General features: G+C 41.0%; 1 protein-coding gene across 6 annotated transcripts; it reads left to right on the top strand.

The window, feature by feature from the left end:
- Positions 1-45: 45 nt before the first annotated feature.
- On the top strand, positions 46-9,715 carry LOC119915312 (eukaryotic translation initiation factor 5B-like). Of its 6 annotated transcripts, XR_005446934.1 has the most exons (4): positions 46-102; positions 5,864-6,173; positions 7,555-7,646; positions 9,361-9,715. XR_005446934.1 is itself a non-coding variant. In XM_038734850.1 (3 exons), the coding sequence occupies exons 2-3, from the start codon at positions 5,958-5,960 to the stop codon at positions 9,466-9,468; spliced, it is 324 nt and encodes a 107-aa protein (XP_038590778.1). In that variant the 5' UTR covers positions 46-102; positions 5,864-5,957; the 3' UTR covers positions 9,469-9,715. The 6 variants fall into 6 exon arrangements, 5 of the variants coding, with proteins under 5 accessions (XP_038590778.1, XP_038590782.1, XP_038590780.1 ...); XM_038734850.1 differs by lacking the exon at positions 7,555-7,646; XM_038734854.1 differs by lacking the exons at positions 7,555-7,646; positions 9,361-9,715 and adding an exon at positions 6,332-6,563.
- The last annotated feature ends 12,215 nt before the right edge of the window (positions 9,716-21,930 follow it).

Raw genomic sequence — 21,930 nt, 5'->3', positions numbered from 1 at the left:
TTAAAGACCGCCTTCCAAGGCCAGGTGGACCTCGTCAGTAATCAGCTGGAGCACTCCTGGAGCAGAACTAGAGGACAGAAGAGAACATGGACACAGCACAGGGTAATACATACAGCCGTAACAGGGAATATGAGGACCCATGTCAATATCTGACTTTGAGACCTTATTATTTAGCTGATTTGCTTATATATTGTTTGCAGAGGAAAGCGGGGGACCTTCAGAGTGCCCAGCAAGTTAATTGCCAAAAAGACTTTCTGTATTAATTATCTTAGTGTTGTGATATAGTGAGTTATCAGTTTCTGGAGTTTCCTATGTATTGGACTTGGGAACGACGAATGTGAACTGCATTTCCCATGTGCACTTGCATGGTAAAGCACAGGTGTGCTCTATTTGATGTCGTTAAATGGTCTGGATTCTGTTTGTCAAACATTTGCCTGATGAAGGTCCAGGATTCTTTCAATATTTGCACTGGCATTTGGAGCCTTTTCTCCAGATTTGATGTTGTGGCCTTCTTGCCCTGAAGCATTTTGAGTGTGTGATCTTCTCAAAAATATTCACCTCAATTCAATGTGCCTGGAAACAAAGAGCAAGAAACCATTTGAGATGGTAGGAGGAAGATTTACTGGCAATTAATCACAAAGTATTGATTGTAATTTTAAACCAACCTTGCTGGGCTTGAGTTCAGTCTCTATCACAGCTCTTCCTCAAACCCATCATTCCAAATACTGTTATTTCTTGAGATAAATCGATTGCCGGGAGATGTGATTCCTGTGAGGTGCCCAGTTTTTTTTGCACAAAAGGAAGTAGATGGCATAAGTCACTTAAGTGGAAATAATGTGTTGAATGTTCAATTGATTTAGATGCAAGCGTGCAAGGTGTCAAATTCCAGTGGTTTGTTTGTAGTAGCTGAACAGAAAGAAGCCATTGCCTTTTCTTTGTGGTTTCAAAGTTGTTTTTAAAGTTTAATTTAAAACAAGTAAGGAATTGGGGTTTTCCCTTAAATTTCCAGGACCCCCCCCCCTTATTTGTACATTGATGGGTGTTTCAGCCATTAAGGAAACTAGCTGATGAAGATTAATGTGCTTTGAGGAGGAAGTGAAGGCAGTTTTATTCTTCCATTAAGGATGAACTTAATGGAGAGAGAACAAAGTTGGGATGTAATAAGCTGGACAGTGTGATGCTAGTTGAGTCTGACGGGGAGAAAAGATAGGAGGGATGTAGACGGAGTCGGAAGAGGAACAAGTCTGTTTGAATGGGCGTCTTTCAGTTTACTACATCTGTTTCCTTACCAGCTACAATCTTACTTTCCTCTCTTCCTCCTGATCACTACCTTCACTGTCCTGAATTTAAATTCTCTCTCCACTGTACTCTCCTATCCTTTTGTTCTCCTCTTTTCTTTTGCTTCGCTGCTCATCTGTTTTTAGTGTCAATATTTTGACAGCTTTCAGACAGCAGAAAAAAGCGACAGGCCTGCGTTATGGGATGCCAGTGTGTGTGTGTGTACATAAAACATGGGGTCATATGTTGTCCAGCTGTTCGTAATGTTTATTTCAGTGGTGGAAAGTAAGTACTAATACTTTTTTACTGTACTTAAGTAGTTTTTCGGTATCTCTACTTTTATTTGAGAATTTGTTACAACTTTTACTTTCACTTCGCTACTTTGTCTAAGTCAATATCGACTTTTTACTCCTTTACATTCTGCAGGAGACCTCATTACATTAGTATTAGTAGCCTATGCAGCGCACCTGAGTGGAGTAGCATTGAAAAAACAAACTGAAAGCCGACTGCTGTGACAGTCCAGCGCAGAGCTAGACACCCCCGCCTCACTTTCCTGTCAAAGGTGAATGCGAATTGTAAAACTTTGATGAGAGGATGAAGAGGGTTATCCTCCTAGGTACAAGAGAGAGAAAACTCAATGAGAGTGAAGTGCGGGAACAGCAGTCAGTTAAACTTGTGTTCTCTCCTCTCATGATGTAGATACACTTGGCCTAATGTGCAGCTGCAGTGAATTTCCAGTCTGTCCACTTCTGACCAGCTAAGCAGCGCAGAGTTTGTTTGCCAGACTGTGACTGAACAATGTTGGAGTGAAATACAACTATTTGTTACGTTTGATAAACGCCGATGGTGCATATAAACTGTAGCTCGCGTTGCGCGTGGAAATGCGTTCATATGCGTGTGCAAGAAATTAAACTCTCACTCAGCAAGAAACATCTGTGGGACCAGTCCAGACAGGATGTGATGGCACTCATACATCATCACATACATCATCAAAAACAAGACGGTGAAGTTTAGTTACAACTCTGGACTAATGCAAGATGGGAAGCAGTGTATTCACATTGACTGTTAAAATGTTGATTAGCTGGACAGACTTTGCAATATGGGTGCACATCTCAGTAAATAGGAATTTATAAACAGTATTTTATATTTGAAAATATATGAAGGAAACCTGGAGGAGGAGCCAGCAGGGGTATTTCCAGGCTCTTGAAACATTGGGGCTAAGCCCAGCCCAGAAATCTTTTAAAGTTTTCACCAATTTTTTTGCACCAATCTATTGAGGAATGTCTGAGGTGACAATTCAAAATAAAGAAAATACTGTAATACAGGGATTTTTAACCTTTCTGGCAGTCCGACCCCTTTCTGAAGTTGAAAATATTTCGTGACCCAGACTCATCCTAAAATAAGCCTTAAACTGACATCATTAAGACGAAGCCCCTGGACCAACTGGTGGCTACCACCAGCGGTGTCTCCTCTTTCTGAGGGTCTCGTGCCCACACAGATCTCCCTTTCCCTGTCTCCCGTGTGTTTGTTCACCTCACACACTCAAAACAGTGCCAGAGCAGGCGCCCTCCATTTGTCTATTTTTTTTTTTTTAAAGCAGTTGTTTTTAGCAACAAAAGACACAGACCGTGAGTTGTGATCATGTTTCTGCTAATTACTGTTATTACTTAGCGCTATAATCTTTGACTATACTGACAGGACAGCTGATACAGTAGTTGCCTATCAACATTAAAAAACCGCAGCTCTTTGCGCTTTTCTAAATTCAACCAAAAAGGCATTGCTGTGCGCCTTGCGTTTTCGAACCTGCAAAGCACTTCCTGCCTGATTCTTCTTTATCGTTTTATAGCGGTTGGCATTACCGCCACCTACTGGATTAAACAGTGCAAAATATTTACAGTGTCCACCCAAAGTGATTCCATTCACAACTGTAGTCGGGCTAGTTACTGTTAAGTTATTTTTTCCCATTTTTGTGTCTATAGCAGCATTCTCACGACCCCCCTTGGACCAGGTCGCGACCCCCAGGGGGGTAGCAAACCTTTTTACCCCCGGCCACAACACTTGAGCAGAGGGGGAAGGAGTGGGGGCTTGTAAAGATGTGATTGGACAGCCTAATGTCAGTATAGGCCTATGCTTTATGGGGTCGATGGTTAGCCCATTTTTTAAAAATGGTTACATAAATAAATTTGTTACACCGGCCCCAAAGGTTCGTCGGCCCACTGGACATTTGTCGGTATGCCAGATTACCAGTCCACCCCTGAGGCCAGACACAGAGCCTGTCTGGGACTGTAGCCTACTCAATGAGACAAGTGCACTGGTCTTCATCAGGGGAAGAAAACTGAAAACACTTGTGATCAGACAGAAATATCACCTCAGACAGCTGAGTGACATTCTCTCACTACTTTGCGGCAACTGTTAACCGTTTGTGTTAATACATTAACTAGAGACTGACAGACAACATTTATATTTAAATGCACTGATGACAAATTTGCTGTGGACAATTCAGAAGTCGCAGACGAGCCCTGAAGCTGTGAGCAATGCGCTCTCTGTCTCTCTCTCCCTCTTCTCGTGCTCTCTAAATACAGCCAGGCTGAGTAACGGTGGGGGGACACGTTACGTGAACTTCGAACAAAATGAATACATTTTGTTCGAAGTTCACGTATCGTGACCTGCGAGACAGGCTGCGTCATAGAGATTATTGCATATTACATATTAACAATATTTTTGTTGCTGTTGAGTTACATTCGGGTCTACAGTCAAAACTCTGGGGCTTTAGCCCCGGAAAAATTACCTGGCGACGCCGATGGGAGCCAGTTTGAATGGGCCTGATGGAACTGATAGCATTTATATATAGAGATAGATATATATAGATATATATCTCATTTAGAGGGGAAATGCTTAAGATGCTGGATCATCAGCCAGTATAAGCACAGCTGAAGCTCAGCATGAAAAATGACCTGGCAACGCCGATGGGAGCCAGTTTGAATGGGCCTGATGGAACTGATAGCATATATCTCATTTAGAGGGGAAATGCTTAAGATGCTGGATCAGCCAGTACAGACTCCAGCCAGTATAAGCACAGCTGATCCACATCCAGTCTCAGCCAGTACCAGCACAGACCCAGTCCAGAATTCTTTAGCAGGTCACACAGACCCAGGTGAAATACAGCCAGCATCAGATACAGCTCAGACCCTAATGGAACAGTTGCTACTCGACCAAATGACCCAACAGATTGGCCCCCAGTCTTATCAGACTTCATGAGGTCTGAGTTAGTGTGCAGAGGTCTGTTCAAACCAGCACTGGGTTTTTCTAGAAGATGTTTCTATTCTGGCTTCTTACAGACGGAGAACTGTAGTGAAAGCATTGTGGTGCCAGGTGTGACTGTGCAGCAGATCTGTTTTGCACTGTGAGTCGCAGACAGTTTGTGACCTCAGCCTGGCTGTATTTAGAGAGCACGAGAAGAGGGAGAGAGAGACAGAGAGCGCATTGCTCACAGCTTCAGGGCTTGTCTGCGACTTCTGAATTGTCCCCAGCAAATTTGTCATCAGTGCATTTAAATATAAATGTTGTCTGTCAGTGTCTAGTCAATGTATTAAAACAAATGGTTAACAGTTGCCGCAAAGTAGTGAGAGAATGTAACTGGTAGAGTTTTGCAATATAAGCATCTGAAAACTGAAGCCAACCTTGCTCTGCTTGGGACTGTGAGCTGCACTTTATGAGAGGTGCTGAAGTTAACGTGTGGATTTTGGTGAAATTGAGAAGTGTTTGAGTTAGTTTTGGTTTCTGCCTCCTTGTCTCATGTTAACATACCCAAAGTCCCAAATGGGGTTCTGTGTCTGTCAGACGGTCTGAAGGGGATACTACCACAACTTGAGAGCAATAACGCAGACTGGTCCTCCCCACATATAGGAAATATCCACTTGTTCGCTTGAGACTCAGTTTTCTTATTGTGATTCACTATAACTTAAAATGCTAAATTCAGACCTGTCTTGAGTGAATTGAAAAAGATAGATTGCGTATAGTAAGAGCCATAGATTTTGATAATATAATGAAAATGAGATTTCCTTTTTAAAATATGCTCAGGACTTTATCGAGATATAATTTTAATCAAATGAGGAACAGAATTCAAAGATACATGTATCTGAGATTTTCCTCTTTCAATTGTAACTTGTGAAAAATAATTAATAGCATTTATTACACTTTCTTATTCCCTCTTTTTAAAACATGTCATGGCACTATAATGGCAAATACTGTAAGCTTGTAATGGCCTTCTAGCATCTTATAAATTATTAAGATGAGTGACGACAAAAAAAAGAAGCTGCAGTGATAAAGAGCAAAACTTAAACATGTCTTCTGTCCTCCTGGAACTTAAATCTCATGTGACAGGGGATTGGGAAGAATTGCAAGAGAAGAGATAACAGAGAAAACTAGCAGAATTTATGAGGCCTTCATTTCATCCATCCTGTGTCTGCTGACAGAAGACAAGAAAAAAGACGGAGAGATGGGAGATTGGAGCCCAGCGGTGAGTTGTACTGTCTAATTCATCTCTCTCTCTTTCTCTCTCTGTCCCTCCCTCTCCCCACAACAGCTTCTAGACACTGAGGATAGAGCACAAAGGAGGAGAAAGAGGAAGACAAAGAGAGGATAACTTGTCACAGGAAAGACTGAAAGGGATAATAGTGATGGCCGAGGCACCTGAGCAGCAGCAGCAGCAGCAGCAGCAGGAGGAGGAGGAAGAGGAGCAGCCGAGCACTGTGGAGGCGACGGAGGCTGATGAAGGATCTGAAGAACCAAAGGAGAGTGTCCAGACGACCCCGAACAGACCTCTGCTGTCCATGAGGTCCATCAGCACTGTGGACCCAGATGACGACTCCCCAAACATGATTGTCTACAGAAAGGTAAGAGGAACAGCTAAACGCTGTTTTAAAGTCTTCTGTTCGATACATTGGTTAAGTTTGTGATCTTGTGGTGCTGCGGAGAGTTCAGTGTGTGCCTGGAATATTGTTGCCTCAGTGACCTGTAGTTGTCCATTGTCACTTTATTTTATTTTTTTTAGCTCCGGACCAAATCCTGGGAAGAAAACTTTGGTAGCTAAAATAAGATAATTATTTGAGTCCATGGTTTCTGTTGGCTTTGAATCCCCACTAGCACTTGCACTGCCCCACTGCAAAGTTCTTCCAAAGTGGTAGCATCCCCAGCTGAATGATGGTTTACTCTTGAACTGGTGGTTCACAATGTGTTTTTATATAAATGTATAGTAATATATTTTATATATATATATATACACACACACACACACAAAAAAAAACAAGAGGGAGGCACACTGTTGTTTTGTTCTAGAGTAAACTGACCTGAAGCATCAAGTTTGTGGACAGATGGCTTACAACGATACACAAACGCTACCTCTGGTCTCAGGTAGACAAATGGGAATGAATATAGTATGCATGGTGTATCATCCAGAACTGAATAAAAGAAAATTGCAATAAATTAATCTATTTCAAAGCCAATATCTCTTCCTCTAAAGTGAGAATGAAAGCAGGGACACTTGAATATAGATATAACCCCACCCCCCAACCCCCCTCCTCCATGCAGTGTTTTATCATGATAGATGAACTGTGAGAGAGAGAGACTGTGCGTCTGGAAGCAGCAGGAAGGAGAGTGGTGATATTCCTGTCAGCATAGCTCACCAGCACACAGCAAGCACACAAATTTACTAGTTTATTGTGACTGCAAAAATACACATTGTGCCGGGAAGAAGAGGTGAGACAGACTGAAAGATAGTGATAGAAAACTAAAACATTTGAGATAATTTGAAACTTCCCCTCCATCAGCCACGCAGAACGTCTGTAATGGAAGGAGCTACAAGGAAAATCTGGCTGAAATAACTTCTTTTACAGAATCCACAGCACTGCCAGTCAGAACAATAAAGACACAGCAGCCTGAGGGAGAGCCTCCCAGTGGGATTTGTGCTTTAGCAATGTAAATCAAAAATCGAGTCACTATGTTGCACTACGTTTCACCTTGAACTAGTAGCTTTTGTTTGACTCTTTGTCTTTGTCTGTGCGCTGTCTGCAAGTGTGAAAGTTGGAAGCTTAAAACTTTCGTCAAAGGAGAATGTTGAATCCAACTGCCTGGACTACAGTATTCCATTGAAGACGTTTTGTCGTTCATCCAAAAGGCTCAACTTGTTCAAATTATCCATCTGTAGTCTTGAGATAAATACCGGTACTCTATTTCGCACAAAAGTCTTTCTGATTAATGCCCTCTAACTTTCTTGAGACATCGCACCAACCGGATGATCAAGTTGAACCTTCATAGACACATTTCCTCAATGGTGAGCTGAAAGAAACAACCAGTTCCAGCACGTACAAGTGAGTTGTTGACTACTGAGTACATTTTTGTGTTTCTCATGTGCATTCGTTCTATGCCTGCAATGGCTGTTGCCTTTCTTGAGTTCTTAAGAGTTGGACAACAGAATATTGTGGGAAGGACAAAAATCAAACTCATTCACTTGTTTTTGTCTCACGTGGGGAGTTTTTATAGGCTATTAGTCATTCCTCAAAGGCTTTGCCTAACCTTAACCATAACTGTGACACTCCTAACCTTACCCCTTACCTTTACCTAAACTTAAAACTAACCTTAAAACCAACAATTGGCCTAGAATGCAAGCGTTAACCTTGTGGGGACGAGCTTTGTGAAATTTTTCTGATGTATGCCCTAGCCACTAACCTTAACAATCACAGCTACACGCGTAACTCCAACACTACCCCCAACCTTAAAATAAACCTCACCGTAACCCTATAGCCTCTTAATTCTTAAACAACCCTTTAAAGTAAGTAAGGCTTGAAAGTCCCCATTTTCCAATAATGTCCTCAAGACAAACACACACAGAGGAAAACTGTTATCTTGTAGTTTTACAATGCTACATTTGCTTTTGAAATATACCACAAGTGTACAAACACACAGACACATAATGAAGGTAACAGTTTTAAGTGTCACATGTGGACATTCTCTGTTATGACACATACAGTATATCATTTTAGTTCATTGTTTTACTGATGTAGCCTTAATCAATAAATTTGGTGTATTGATTTCAGCTTTATGAGTGTGTATCTGAAACACTGTCACCTTTTTTACTGTACAATTTTATTAACTAGACTAAATAATTTTATTGTGGTGTCAAAGGATTAAAGAGAATGTTTTAACCTTGCTTTGGCATTTCAACGCTGAAAAGAAATAATGAATGCAAAAGGAACATTTTAATATATTGATAACGGGTACAAGATATACAGGATGCGAATGATGAACTCAATATCTACAGTAACGTATATCAGGCTTTGGAAATGTGTATCTGTTGAAAGAGACTGCTGGCGCAGCAGGAAATGCAAGACACCAACAGCCACAGTGGCATTTAGGGACCGAAAGAGTGTAAAAAGGAAATTGGGTTGAGAGAGAGAGAATGAAAGACATGGAGATAAACAGGAAGAGGGAGGGAAAAACAATAATGAAAAGTGTAAAGAAGTGTAGGAGAAAGTGAAGAAAGGGGTAGAGATAAATAGAGATGTAGTAAAGGATGAAGAGAAAAAGTTAACAACTTACTTACTTACACACCAGAGAAGAAAAATGTTGTAAGGTCATGATTTACTATGTTGAATGCATAGTATCTGTTTTGTTTAAGCATCAATAAATCATCAAATCAGACTAATTTTGAGAAAGAAACAAAACTGTCCCTGGAGGAAAAAAAAATACTGTGAGCTATGTGGGTTGTGGCTTTGTGCAGGCTGCTGCATTTTTGTGAAATGTAGAAAGGAAGCGAAAGATGTGAGGAGGCTTCAGTTTTCAACAGGCTTTTAGTTACCCAAAACATTCATCCATGTGTGAGAGGAGGCACACATTGTGGACAAGTTGCATGCTACCTAAATCACCATTTTTGATTAATTAGAATGAATTCTTTTATTTTTTATATATATATATATATATATATATATATATATATTTTTTTTTTTTTTTTTTTGCATTTTTATAATATTTGCATGCTCTTTATGCAACCATAATGTTTACACTGAGTCTTCTTTCTCCTCGAAGGCAAATTTTCTCCACCAAAAAAGAGGAGAAACCTGGATGAGTGAGTGGATGTGGCTGACATTTATCAGTTGGTCGACTCATGAGAAGCCAGACACTCAGATGTCTTGATAACAGAACTCTTTAGAAGTAATATGGTAACTTTAATTACCTTTTTAAAACTGTCATTGTCACTGCGATTTTTCTTACATTAATATTGCCGGTGAGACTACTGCCCCTCATATGTTACACATCTGGAACTGAAAAACAGTGACCACTGTTCATGTCTTAATTACAGCCTGCCAACTGTATTGAAATGTCTATTTATGTCTGTTTATATGATGTAAATTAAAGCTATTGAATAGTAGCATACACTGAATCCCAGTGTGATCCAGTGGTTTATAACAGAGACATACTTTATGCTATTCATACTGTGACAGACCACATATACCTGACTACCTTACGTCTGTGTGCAATCAAGCAATAGCAACCCAGTGTGAGCTGTCTGGAGAAGACATCTGCATCCAGCAGATAAGTACAGAAAATAAACACATGGAACATTTGACAAGTGTCAGAAGGGTTTTACTGTAGGCACAATTTTAAAATGTCACAGCAATAATATCAATCAGTTTGACTGAACTTTGGCTGTAAGAATGAAAAATGTGTAGTACTGGCTGAGGTGTCATTTTTGTTCACTGTGAACTAACAATGGCCAAATTTGAAATAGAAGATGTAATAACTATACATTTATAACAGAGCCTTTAAAGATCCAATGTGTACAGTTGACCTGAATTAAAAAACAAAAAAAAAAAGCACAGCTCTGATGTCAAGTGTGTCAGAGATGTCTGTGTATTGTGTTGTACTGAAGCTAGCATCCGAATCAGCTAGTCCTGAGCAGTCCTGTGTTGCACTTGTGCCTCGATAGATAATATGGACAAATTATTTTTGAAAAGCTCATATGAGCTGATGATAGATCATAGTGAGTCACTGTGTCCAGTCTGCCCTCGGTCCAAAATGAGAGGACGAAGAAGTGGAGCTGCCACGAGGGCTTGTCAATCAAGGCTACTTTCAGGCCCTCAAGGCCCTCTCGCACTCCTTTACCTCTCGTTCCTCCACTACCTTTACTTTTTTGTCTCCAGCCACCTTAATTTCCCTGTCTGACTGGGCTGACAAGGTGAGACAACACCTTGTCCAGGGACACACAGGAGGCAGAAGCACCGTTCAGGACCGTGAAGCGGCCCGAGGAGTGATGAGGGTGATTTGATGCAACTAGCCTAAACAAAAAAAAGCATTTCTAATTAAATGATCGAAAATGTCCAGTGTCTATTCAGCCTCTCTGCATTAAAATATTTGGTTGTGAGCTGAGCTGGTAATTTCACTTTGTTATGAAATATGTATACCCTGGTCTGCATTCTCTTTAGTCTTTCTGGATGAGTCATCAATGATCAACAAGCACGGGTTGGACCAGCTGATGCTGGGTCAGAGTTAGTAGTTGGAGTGTTAAATGAAGGCAGAACATGAGAGCTGAGACTGGGTCAGTGCTTGTAGATTAATTAGAGATGTGATGCCTACAGAGAACCATTCATCCGCTAAAAAGATGGAGTACAACTCTTCTTTTCCTCCTTTCTTTTATTCATTTTGGTAGCTATGTACATCTGTCTGTTCTGTTAGTCTATTCTAATGTATTCTGTCTGAGAGAAGGTAAATGTCTACACAGCATATACATACGGTATATGTGTGTATTAAACTGAATGTTGTTTTAGCCTTTACCACTGGATTATATTCTTTATTGTAAGCATCCTACACACACACACACACGGAAGGTGATGTTAAGGTGACGAGAGTTGACAGGATTGGAGGGTGTTGACTCACCTTTTCAGCAGCACAAATTCAAAGCTGTCAGCCAGCATCTGCTCAGGAAGTGTGTGTGTGTGTGTGTGTGTGTGTGTGTGAGAGAGAGAGAGAGAGTGGAAAAAAATGGGATGCAGAGTATAGTGTATGCTGCGGTTTGAATGTGTGTGTGTGTAGCTGCGTGTGTATTCCACATATTACACCTTTTTTCATTATCCCCTGGTCTCGAATATGACAATAGCAGCTGTTGAACTGTAGGCCTGTTTACTTAGCAAGCTGTTTATACAGGTAGCTGTTCCCATATTCCTCTGAGTTGCTGGAACTCAGACACTGAAAATTCAGAGATGATTGTTGGATGCTGCCCTTGCAGCAGTGGTTCTCTGCTCAGCAGGGTATTATATTGTTGTCTTTTTATTTTGCATTTGACGCCACAGTACTATATAATATTTGCGCACCAGTTTGCAGTGAAAGGCTTAGATTTATTTTGTCTGCCTCCTCCAAAACAATTGATGAGCAAAAATGATTTAAAAATGTTCTGATCTGCCAACTCTCTTGTAAAGTTTAAGCAACCAAAGTAACCTGGTTTATATTATTTTTAGGTTTGTACGTTGTGGTCGTGGAAAAGTTAGTCAGGGAAAGATTTCTTTAATGATCGCGGTCTCAGGTGCTGAAGATATATCGGTGAATAAATCGACAATCTTGGAGAGTGGTGCACAGACAACAACCTACTGCTCAACATCAGGAGCTAATAGAGATCCTCACTCCTGTCTACACACAGTGGAGATGAGGTGGCGCAGCATCACAGAGAACCTTACATAGTCATCTCTCATTTCCACGCTGGTAAAGAAAGCTCAGAAATGGCTGTATTTTTTTAAGGAAATTTAAAAAGAAATTCACGTGCCAAGCCCTTATTAACTTTTACAGAGGAGCAATAGAAAGCATCCTGCCTGGAAACATCACAAACTGTCATGGGATGTGCACAGCCCAGGACAGGTGGAAGTGGCGGGGTGATGAAAACCACTCAGAAGATCATTGGTACCCACCTACTGAGCATTAGTGATATCTGTCTGGTGAGGTGCCTACGCAGAGCCCAAAGGATACTAAAAGACAGCACCTTCATCCTCAGCACTGCACCATGTCAAGTTTAATCCAAGAACTTCATGTTTTTAAAAACTAAGGCAGAAGTAACCACAGCATTGGTTGAATGATATATCATTTTGTCATTATAAAGAGGTCAGTTGTCAGGAAAGTGTAAACATAGATTGGATTCCATTTCAACATTTGAACAAAAAAGCGTATTTGGTCATTCTTTTGGGGAGGTTAGTCTAAAATTGCATTCTCCCCTCACATTTTTCTGCTTGTCAAACATCAATCTGATTATGTCTGCTCTGTTGTGCCCATTGGCTAGTTTTATTTTTTGGCCTGTTGTCACTGTCCCCATCTGGTACAAAGCCAGAGGCCATCTTTAATGATTTCAGCGATGTGGTCATTGGTTTGGGAGAGCGCATTACCCATCTCCTACTAGCCATAACTGAGCTTGAGCCCATTCAATTACCCTATGATATTTGCTCTACTATACCAACATTTATGGTCCCATACACTTTTATTCAGTGAGATGTAACTTTAGGCCTCCTAAGACATTCAGCTTGGATCAAAATAATTACAGTTTCGATTATCTTAAAAATTCTAGGGGATTCATATTTAGTCTCAAATCTGATATTTAAAACCTTCATGAAAGTTTTTAGGACTAAATATTAAATTGTTAAAAGATTATTTATTTTACAGACTATCAGAAGCAGACCAGATCTCTTGTGGGTGTCCTCTGAAGTTTCTGCCTATGAATGAGTGTATTTACTCCAACTTTAGCTGTATTTAGCAGCATAAAAATTCAAACTGCAAAGCTTGTGAAAATCCCTGTTGTTTGAAGCTAACTCCTCACTGACTGGGCGGTTTGTGTGTGTGCTCTTTTTTTATTAGTTGTTTTTGTGTTTCAAATGCCCTGAAAATGTCCACAACACATCAAAGTAGTTCTGAGGGGGTAAAAAAGGGAATCTTCATGTATTTAGATGCATTTTTGTTCAGGTATATACAGTTTTTCATGTCAGTTCCCTGTCCTTTGAAGTCTACATGGGGAATTTGAAACGAAGAAGGCTATCAGAGGCAAAAGGCTTTTCTATTGCATACATGCTGCAATAATTTACACACACACAAAATTTATGGTTCACCCTTAGAGCGAAGGAATCCTCTGATGTTTTTAAATGAAGTGCCAACAAATAAGAATAACAATTTTCATAGATTAAATGATTTATTATAGGTCCAAACTCCTATGAAGAACCATAACCGTGTAATTGCATAGAGGACATTTGTTTAAGTGGTCCGTGCAGCAATAAAACCAATTTAGTGATTTAATTTTTATTATTTAGAATTGATTTAATAACTCTTTATTGTTAACATGAAACACAGGCATGAAACAAGGTGATTTGTGTCAAGTCTGTTTTGTTTTTTATGCCTTTGAGCTTTTGAGCGCCTTTACGAACCATAAAATTCCAGTCATGCCTTGTCACTGCGATCCAGCGCATATTTATTGGGCAATTTCACATGGCAAAGACATTCACTGGTGAGTAGGAACATGAATCACAGCTAGCTGAACCTCTACACAGCCTTCTGCTGAACCCTGATGGCATCAGTATCCAAGCAGATACTGCAGATTACGATTGTTAATTTGATCACGTAGGAACGTTTATTCATTTTTAGCAGGAAACTGCTGAACAGATTTTCAACATTGTAGCTCGCATTATTGCCCCCCATTTCCCTTGGTCAAAAATGTGTCTGGTGTGCAGTTGTTTTTAGGAGAAATTATGTGGAGCAGCATAAAAGGTCAAGTACATTCTCTTGCAAAATAACAGTTGGTTACAGTAACAACAGTTAGTTGATACAGTAGGTAGTAAAATCTGTCAAACCTTCTCAGTGCGACAACCTAAAAACAATGTCTGCACATTAGTGTCCATGTATTAACCTACTGTGTTTTCTGGCTTTATAAGGGAATACTGTGTGCATGCACACACCTATGCTACACTTAGTTTTTTGTTTCATACTTTTGCACAAGTGAATGTGAGGTGTGTGTGTGTGTGTGTGTTTCGGTTTGTGGGTGTGCATGTGTGCTGCTTGTCACTTAGTGAATGACTAAGCACATCTAATCACAGTACAGCCGCCTGCAGATATCTGAGGAGAGCTCATCACAACAAAGCAGGTAGAGAGCAGCAGGCTAATCAAATCAAGGTGATGGGGAGAGGCTAATTGGGGAAGTTTAAATTGCAAATTTTAAGATGACAGGATGATTGCTCTTATCACATGTTTCTTTTTCTTGCTGCTTTTCAATTCTTGGGGAGGGGGAGAGAGACACAGAGGGAGGGAGGGAGGAAGGGAGAGGGACACAGAGTGCTGGTGAGAGAACCCAACACCTGTACCAAACCTGGAAGCAGTGAGCAAGCATGGACGTTTGACAACTGACTTCAAAGTGGTTGTGCTTATGCTCCTAAAAATCTTTTAAAAATTCACACACACACTCATGCAAAGACTTTAAATCTCTTTAATGGGGAAAGAGATGCATTCTTGGTAGTAAAAGTGATGGATCAGATAAGGACAGGGGCCTGGCCAGTTTTCACTGCAGAATCCGGTGCTGGCAGGGATAAAGTGGCAGCAGTCCTTCCCTAGGAGGGAGTATTCCCTGGGCCTGCAGAAATAATGACATCCTGAGTCCCCACTGAGTTCCTGTATCACTCAGTTCTAATCCAAACTAATCCTCCTCAGTGTACACTTACAGCTGCACTGATTCAATATGGTATTTCAATACGGATCCTTGAGTCTTTGGCGTGTTGTAACAGATCTAAGACACAAAAAGTGTCTTTGTGTTTAATTATTAGTAAAGTCAGGCTTAAACTGATGGGAGTTGATCCTTTTTTACTTTCCAGTAATTAAAGAGATTGATTAGAAAATAAGATACTGGCTAAAAGTTGGATTATGTTTAATTTCTACTCAGTTGTTTGAGTGATGAAAATAAGCTTCTAAGAGCTGCTGTGTCAGTTTCTATCCAAATATCAAAGCACTAGCGCCCAAAAAAGAAACACAAATAACTTTACAACCAGATGCACTTGAATGAGTCCGATCTGAACCAGTTTCAGAGTTCCTTGTAAGCCCACTAACTTGTTTACTCCTATCTGACAGCAAAGCAGGTCTATTGAGGCATCAGTGTATTTGTGATGCTCGGGTTGTGTCGGACAGCAGGTGTCAGAGGAACCCACTGGCTTGCTTCTCTGTCAACACTTTGGATTTTCACCAGTTCATATGAATGTAAAGTGACTGCAACCAATCATAGGTGCATTTGGGAATTTGCAAGCATGCGTGGGTATACGCTGTGTCCATGCATTTGCATATGTAGTGGGTTTGGCAGTACCAGTGAATTCCCTTGGCTGTTTTAGGTTGACAGAATAAAACTATACAGAACAATTTGATTGATATTCATATTTTTGGGCACACGCTTACCTACCTGAGTACATGACTGCATGACGTGCTGACGTATTGCGGTAAGCGTGTCGACTCATTTCCGTTTCCGGTGCTTGTGTGTTGGTACCGTGTTGTGCTGCTCTCGCTAAATAACAGTTACATTTGTTAGATTACAGCGGCCAACTGTTCGCTAAACACTTATTCTTTACAGTAATTTTGCCTAAGCACTCACAGTTCTTTCCATCTTTTAGTGACTGCTGTTCAATCTCATAGTTGTTCTAAAGTTTTGGTAACTGACGCTACAGTACTTTAGCTTAGCCGTTAGCGACTTTAGCTTAGCAGCTAGCGATGGCTTCTCCTTCTCCCTCTCTCTCTCCTACTTTCTCCTGCTCGGTGTGTCAGATGTTTAGTTACTCCTCTGCCTCCTTTAGCGGTAATGGTACATGTAATAAGTGTAGTTTATTTATAGACATGGAGGCGAGGCTCAGTGATTTAGAAGTCCGGCTCCGCACCTGGTAGATCAGTCTTTAGCTACTGTAGCTAGCCAGTCCCCGGTAGTCGGTGCGGAACGGCCTGAGTTAGCCTCTGGTAGCCGTCCTCCGGCATCCCCTGTGCAGCCAGGAAAGGGGGGCTGGGTGACTGTCCGAAGGAGGAATAGTAAGCATTCAAAGTCCACGGGGCATCATCAACCTGTTCACGTTTCTAACAGATTTTCCCCACTCAGCGACACACCCGCTGAGAAACCAACTCTGATCATTGGCAGCTCCATTTTGAGAAACGTGAAGTTAGCGAAGCCAGCGGCCATAGTTAAGTGCATCCCTGGGGCCAGAGCGGGCGACATTGAGTCTTATTTGAAACTGCTGGCTAAGGATAAACGTAAATACAGTAAGATTGTTATTCACGTCGGCGGTAATGACTCCCGGTTACGCCAATCGGAGGTCACTAAGATTAATGTTGAGTCGGTGTGTACATATGCAAAAACAATGTCGGACACCGTAGTTTTCTCTGGACCCCTGCCAAATCTGACCAGTGATGACATGTATAGCCGCATGTCGTCATTCCGCCGCTGGTTGTCGAGGTGGTGTCCAGCAAACGATGTGGGCTTTGTTGATCATTGGCAGACTTTCTGGGGAAGACCTGGTCTGATCCGGAGAGACGGCATCCATCCCACTTGGGAAGGAGCAGCTCTCATTTCTAGAAATCTGGCCAAGTTTATTAGTGGACCAAATCCATGACAACCCAGAGTTGAGACCAGGAGGCAGAGTCGCAGTTTAACACACTTCTCTGCCCTTCTTTTTCAGCAGTTACCCACCCAAAACCCTACGCAGAGTCGCAGTCTAACACACTTCTCTGCTCCTCCATTTCAGGAGTTACTTAGTGAAAATCCTATAGTGACGGTGTCTGTCCCCCGACCATCGAAATTATTTAAAAAGGTAAACAGAAGAGGAGCTGTGCATAAAAACCTTATAAAAATTAAAACCACAAGAGCAATAGTGCAAACAATAGGAGAGTTAAATGTGGACTCTTAAACATCAGATCTCTCTCTTCTAAAGGTGTACTAGTAAATGAACTAATATCAGATTATGATATTGATTTATTTGGTCTTACTGAAACCTGGCTGGGTGATGGAGAATATGTTAGCCTAAATGAATCCACCCCTCCCAGTCATATTAATACTCACATTCCTCGAGGCACAGGCCGAGGAGGTGGAGTTGCAGCTATCTTCGACTCTAGCCTATAATCAGCTCTAAACCTAAACTAAACTATAACTCATTTGAAAGTCTTGTTCTTAGTCTTTCGCACCCAAGTTGGAAATCACTGCAACCAATTCTTTTTGTTATAGTGTACCGAGCACCTGGCCCGTATTCTGAATTCTTATCTGAATTTGCAGAGTTTTTGTCAACTTTAGTCCTTAAAACGGACAAAGTTATTATTGTAGGGGATTTTAATATTCATGTGGATGTTGAGAATGACAGCTTCAGTACTGCGTTTATCTCTTGTTAGATTCCATCGGCTTCTCTCAGAGTGTTCATGAACCGACTCACTGTTTTAACCACACCCTGACCTTGTTTTGGTGTATGGTATTGAAATTGAACATTTAGTGGTGTTCCCACAGAATCCCTCTTTATCCGACCACTGTTTGATAACTTTTGAGTTTGTATTGCTGAACTACTCGCCATTGGGCAAAAATTTCTATACAAGATGTCTGTCTGATAGTGCTATAGCTAAATTTAAGGATGCGATTCCATCAGCTCTAAATACATTATCTAGTCACAAAGTAACGGAGGACTCCTATGCTAATTTCAGTCCCTCCCAAATCGATCATCTTGTTGATAGTGCTGCAGGCTCGCTGCGAATGACACTCGACTCTGTAGCCCCTCTAAAAAAGAAAATACTAAAACAAAGACGGTTAGCTCCATGGTATAATACTGAAACTCGCAAATTAAAGCAAATATCACGGAAACTTGAGAGGAATTGGCGTTCCACCAAAGTGGAAAATTCTCGTTTAATTTGGCAAGATAGTCTTAAAACTTATAGGAAGGCCCTCCGTAATGCCAGAGCAGCGTACTACTCGTCATTAATAGAGGAAAATAGGAACAACCCCAGGTTTCTTTTCAGCACTGTAGCCAGGCTGACAGAGAGTCACAGCTCTATTGAGCCAAGTATTCCCATAGCTCTCAGTAGTTACGACTTCATGAGCTTCTTTAATGATAAAATTCTAGCTATTAGAGACAAAATTCACCAAGACCTGCCCTCAACTGGCACCGACTTATCTCTAACTCAGGAACCTTAGAAACAGCTGTAGAACCAGATACATGTTTAGACTGTTTTGCTTCCCTCAATCTTTACCAACTAACTTCAATAATTTCTTCATCTAAACCATCAACCTGCCTCTTAGACCCCATCCCGACTAGGCTGCTTAAAGATGTTTTACCCTTAGTCAGCACCTCTATACTAGATATGATCAATCTATCTTTATCAACAGGCTATGTACCACAGTACTTTAAAGTAGCTGTAATTAAACCTCTTCTGAAAAAGCCCAAACTTGATCCGGATGTTTTATCAACTATAGACCTATATCTAACCTTCCATTTCTCTCTAAGGTTCTGGAGAAAGCAGTTGCTAAACAGCTGTGTGACTTTCTACAGAGCAATAGTTTATTTGAGGATTTTCAGTCAGGATTTAGAGCTCATCATAGCACAGAGACAGCACTGGTGAAAATTACTAATGACCTCCTTATTGCATCAGACAAAGGACTTGTCTCTGTACTGGTTTTATTAGATCTTAGTGCTGCATTTGATACCATTGACCATCAGATCCTATTGCAGAGACTGGAATATTTCATTGGCATTAAAGGAACCGCTCTAAGCTGGTTTAAGTCCTATTTATCAGATCGATTTCAGTTTGTACATGTTAACGATGAGTCCTCCATGCACGCCAAAGTTACTCATGGAGTTCCTCAAGGATCTGTCCTTGGACCAATCCTCTTCACTTTATATATGCTTCCTTTAGGCAATATTATCAGGAAACATTCCATAAGCTTTCATTGTTATGCAGATGATACTCAGTTATATCTATCGATCAAGCCAGATGAAACTCATCAGTTAGCTAAACTTCAAATGTGCCTTCAGGATGTTAAAACCTGGATGAGCTGTAATTTTTATGTTAAACTCAGATAAAACTGAAGTTATTGTTCTGGGGCCTAAGCACCTCCGTGACGCATTATCTAAAGATATAGTTTCCCTGGATGGCATCGCCTTGGCCTCCAGCACCACTGTGAGGAATCTTGGAGTTATCTTTGATCAGGACATGTCGTTTAAGTCCACATTAAGCAAATTTCAAGGACCGCCTTTTTTCACCTACGTAATATTGCGAAAATCAGGAACATCCTGTCTAAAAATGATGCAGAAAAACTAGTCCATGCATTTGTTACTTCTAGGCTGGATTACTGCAATTCCTTATTATCAGGCTGCTCGAAAAAGTCCATTAAGACTCTTCAGCTGATCCAGAATGCTGCAGCACGTGTTCTGACAGGAACCAGGAAAAGAGATCACATTTCTCCTGTTTTAGCTTCTTTGCATTGGCTTCCAGTAAAATCCAGAATAGAATTTAAAATCATTCTTCTTACCTACAAAGCTCTTAATGGTCAGGCACCATCTTATCTTAAAGAGCTCATAGTACCTTACTACCCCACCAGAGCACTGCGCTCCCAGAATGCAGGGTTACTTGTGGTTCCTAGAGTCTCCAAAAGTAGACTAGGAGCCAGAGCGTTCAGCTATCAAGCTCCTCTCCTGTGGAACCAGGTTCCAGTTTGGGTTCAGGAGGCAGACACCATCTCCACATTTAAGAGTAGGCTTAAGACTTTCCTCTTTGATAAAGCTTATAGTTAGGGCTGGCTCAGGTAGTCCTGAACCATCCCTTAGTTATGCTGCTATAGGCCTAGACTGCCGGGGGATTTCCCATGATGCACTGAGCTCCTCTCTCCTCTACTTTCTCTCCCTCTGTATGCAACCTTATCCCATTATTGCATGTTACTAACACAACTTCTCCCCTTTCTGGTAGTCTTGTGCTTTCTCGTCCCTCTCCTCTCTCCTCCTATCACTTCCTGCAGGTTTTCTGGCTCTGGAGCTGTGGAGTCTGGATCTGTGGCTGCGGGTCGCCTGCTGCCCCGTGTTCCTGCTCGACACCCTCTACTGCAACGACTGTTGTCGCTGGTCTTATTGTTATTATAATCATTAACATTACGATGGTTACCATTAACACTATTATAAATATCTGTACCATTTTTCATTTAGTTTATAGCAACATTACCTTCGCTGTCTGTACCTCTGTGTGTATATTGTGTAGGCTGCCTCCCTCCCCTCTCTCTCTCATCCCTCTCTCTCTCTCTCTCTCTCTCTCTCTCTCTCTCTCTCTCTTTCACTCTCTCTCTCTCTCTCTCTCTCTCTCTCTCTCACCCCAACCGGTCGAGGCAGATGGCCGCCCACCCTGAGCCATGGTTCTGCTCGAGGTTTCTGCCTCTTAAAAGGAAGTTTTTCCTTGCCTCTGTCGCCTAGTGCTTGCTCTTGGTGGGAACTGTTGGGCTTCTGTAAATATCATCACAGAGTACGGTCTAGACCTGCTCTTTTATGAAAAGCGCTGTGAGATAACTGTTGTTGTGATTTGGCGCTATATAAATAAAATTGAATTGAATTGAATTGAATTTACTAGAGTACTATACTTAAAAATAAAGTACATGCTGTACTAGAGAATTAACATTTTATGCTACTTTATACTTTTACTACACTACAATGCATTCTCCTGCATACATTTAGCAGCTGTAGTTAGTTAGCAAATTAATCATCAAAATCCAGTGTATTGTTTAAGATGAAACCAGTGGTTTCCAAACATTTTGCTTTCTGACCCCTTACAAAAAAGCAGTGTCTTGTGAATTGTTTCAGGGGTCTATAAACTTCTCAAAAGGTAGGTAGGTAGAATTATCCAGTATCATCCACTAGGATATTTCATTAGAAATGCTAGTACTTGAGAAAAGTCCAAAATAACTATAAAGTTGTCCAACAAAACAATTTCTCTCTCTTCCCCATTAATGTCTCACAATCGCTCAGATGTCTCGTTTGACTATTTGGCGGGGCCTCAACCTTAGGTTGAGGACCACTAGACTAAACATCTTAACTGTATATAAAGAAGCTAGAATTAGCTTTAGCTCATCAAACTACAACAACAAGCTAAAATACCTTAATGCATCAGTATTAGCAATTAAATAATGTACAGTTTCTATGTATATCAGTCACACGGGCCATTATTGGAGTAATACAAGGAGTTTTTTTTGCTGATAATATTTCTGTGCTTTTTCTCAAACAGGATTTTGAATGCAGGACCTTTACACTGGTGTGTGTGTGTGTGTGTGTGTGTGTGTGTGAGAGAAAGCGACTGTGTGTACTGTATTTGAAAGAGATTTATTATGCAGAAGGTGACTCACGGCAAATAATGAGCATGAGCAACAACACTAAAATAAGCGAGCAGTTCGTTGTTTATCTGGGTTTTGTTGCACCATAATTCTTTGTTCACACAGCGGTCTTGTCCCCAGAGCAAATTGTTTAATCCCTAATTAATCTCACAGATATTCATGGTGTAATAGGGATTAACATTTTGTTTTGTTAGGAAAACAATGATGCAGGCGTTTTCTGGGCTGTAATCAGAAGTAGCGCAACCTCCTCTCGCTTGTCACATTTTGGCAGA

Source organism: Micropterus salmoides, unplaced genomic scaffold (genome assembly GCF_014851395.1).
Source record: "Micropterus salmoides isolate LMB-PRFRI ecotype aquatic unplaced genomic scaffold, ASM1485139v1 Ms_hic_scaffold_2055, whole genome shotgun sequence".
NCBI lineage: Eukaryota > Metazoa > Chordata > Actinopteri > Centrarchiformes > Centrarchidae > Micropterus > Micropterus salmoides.
Note: the sequence above shows the minus strand (reverse complement) of the source record. Positions and strands in the feature narration are given on the sequence as shown.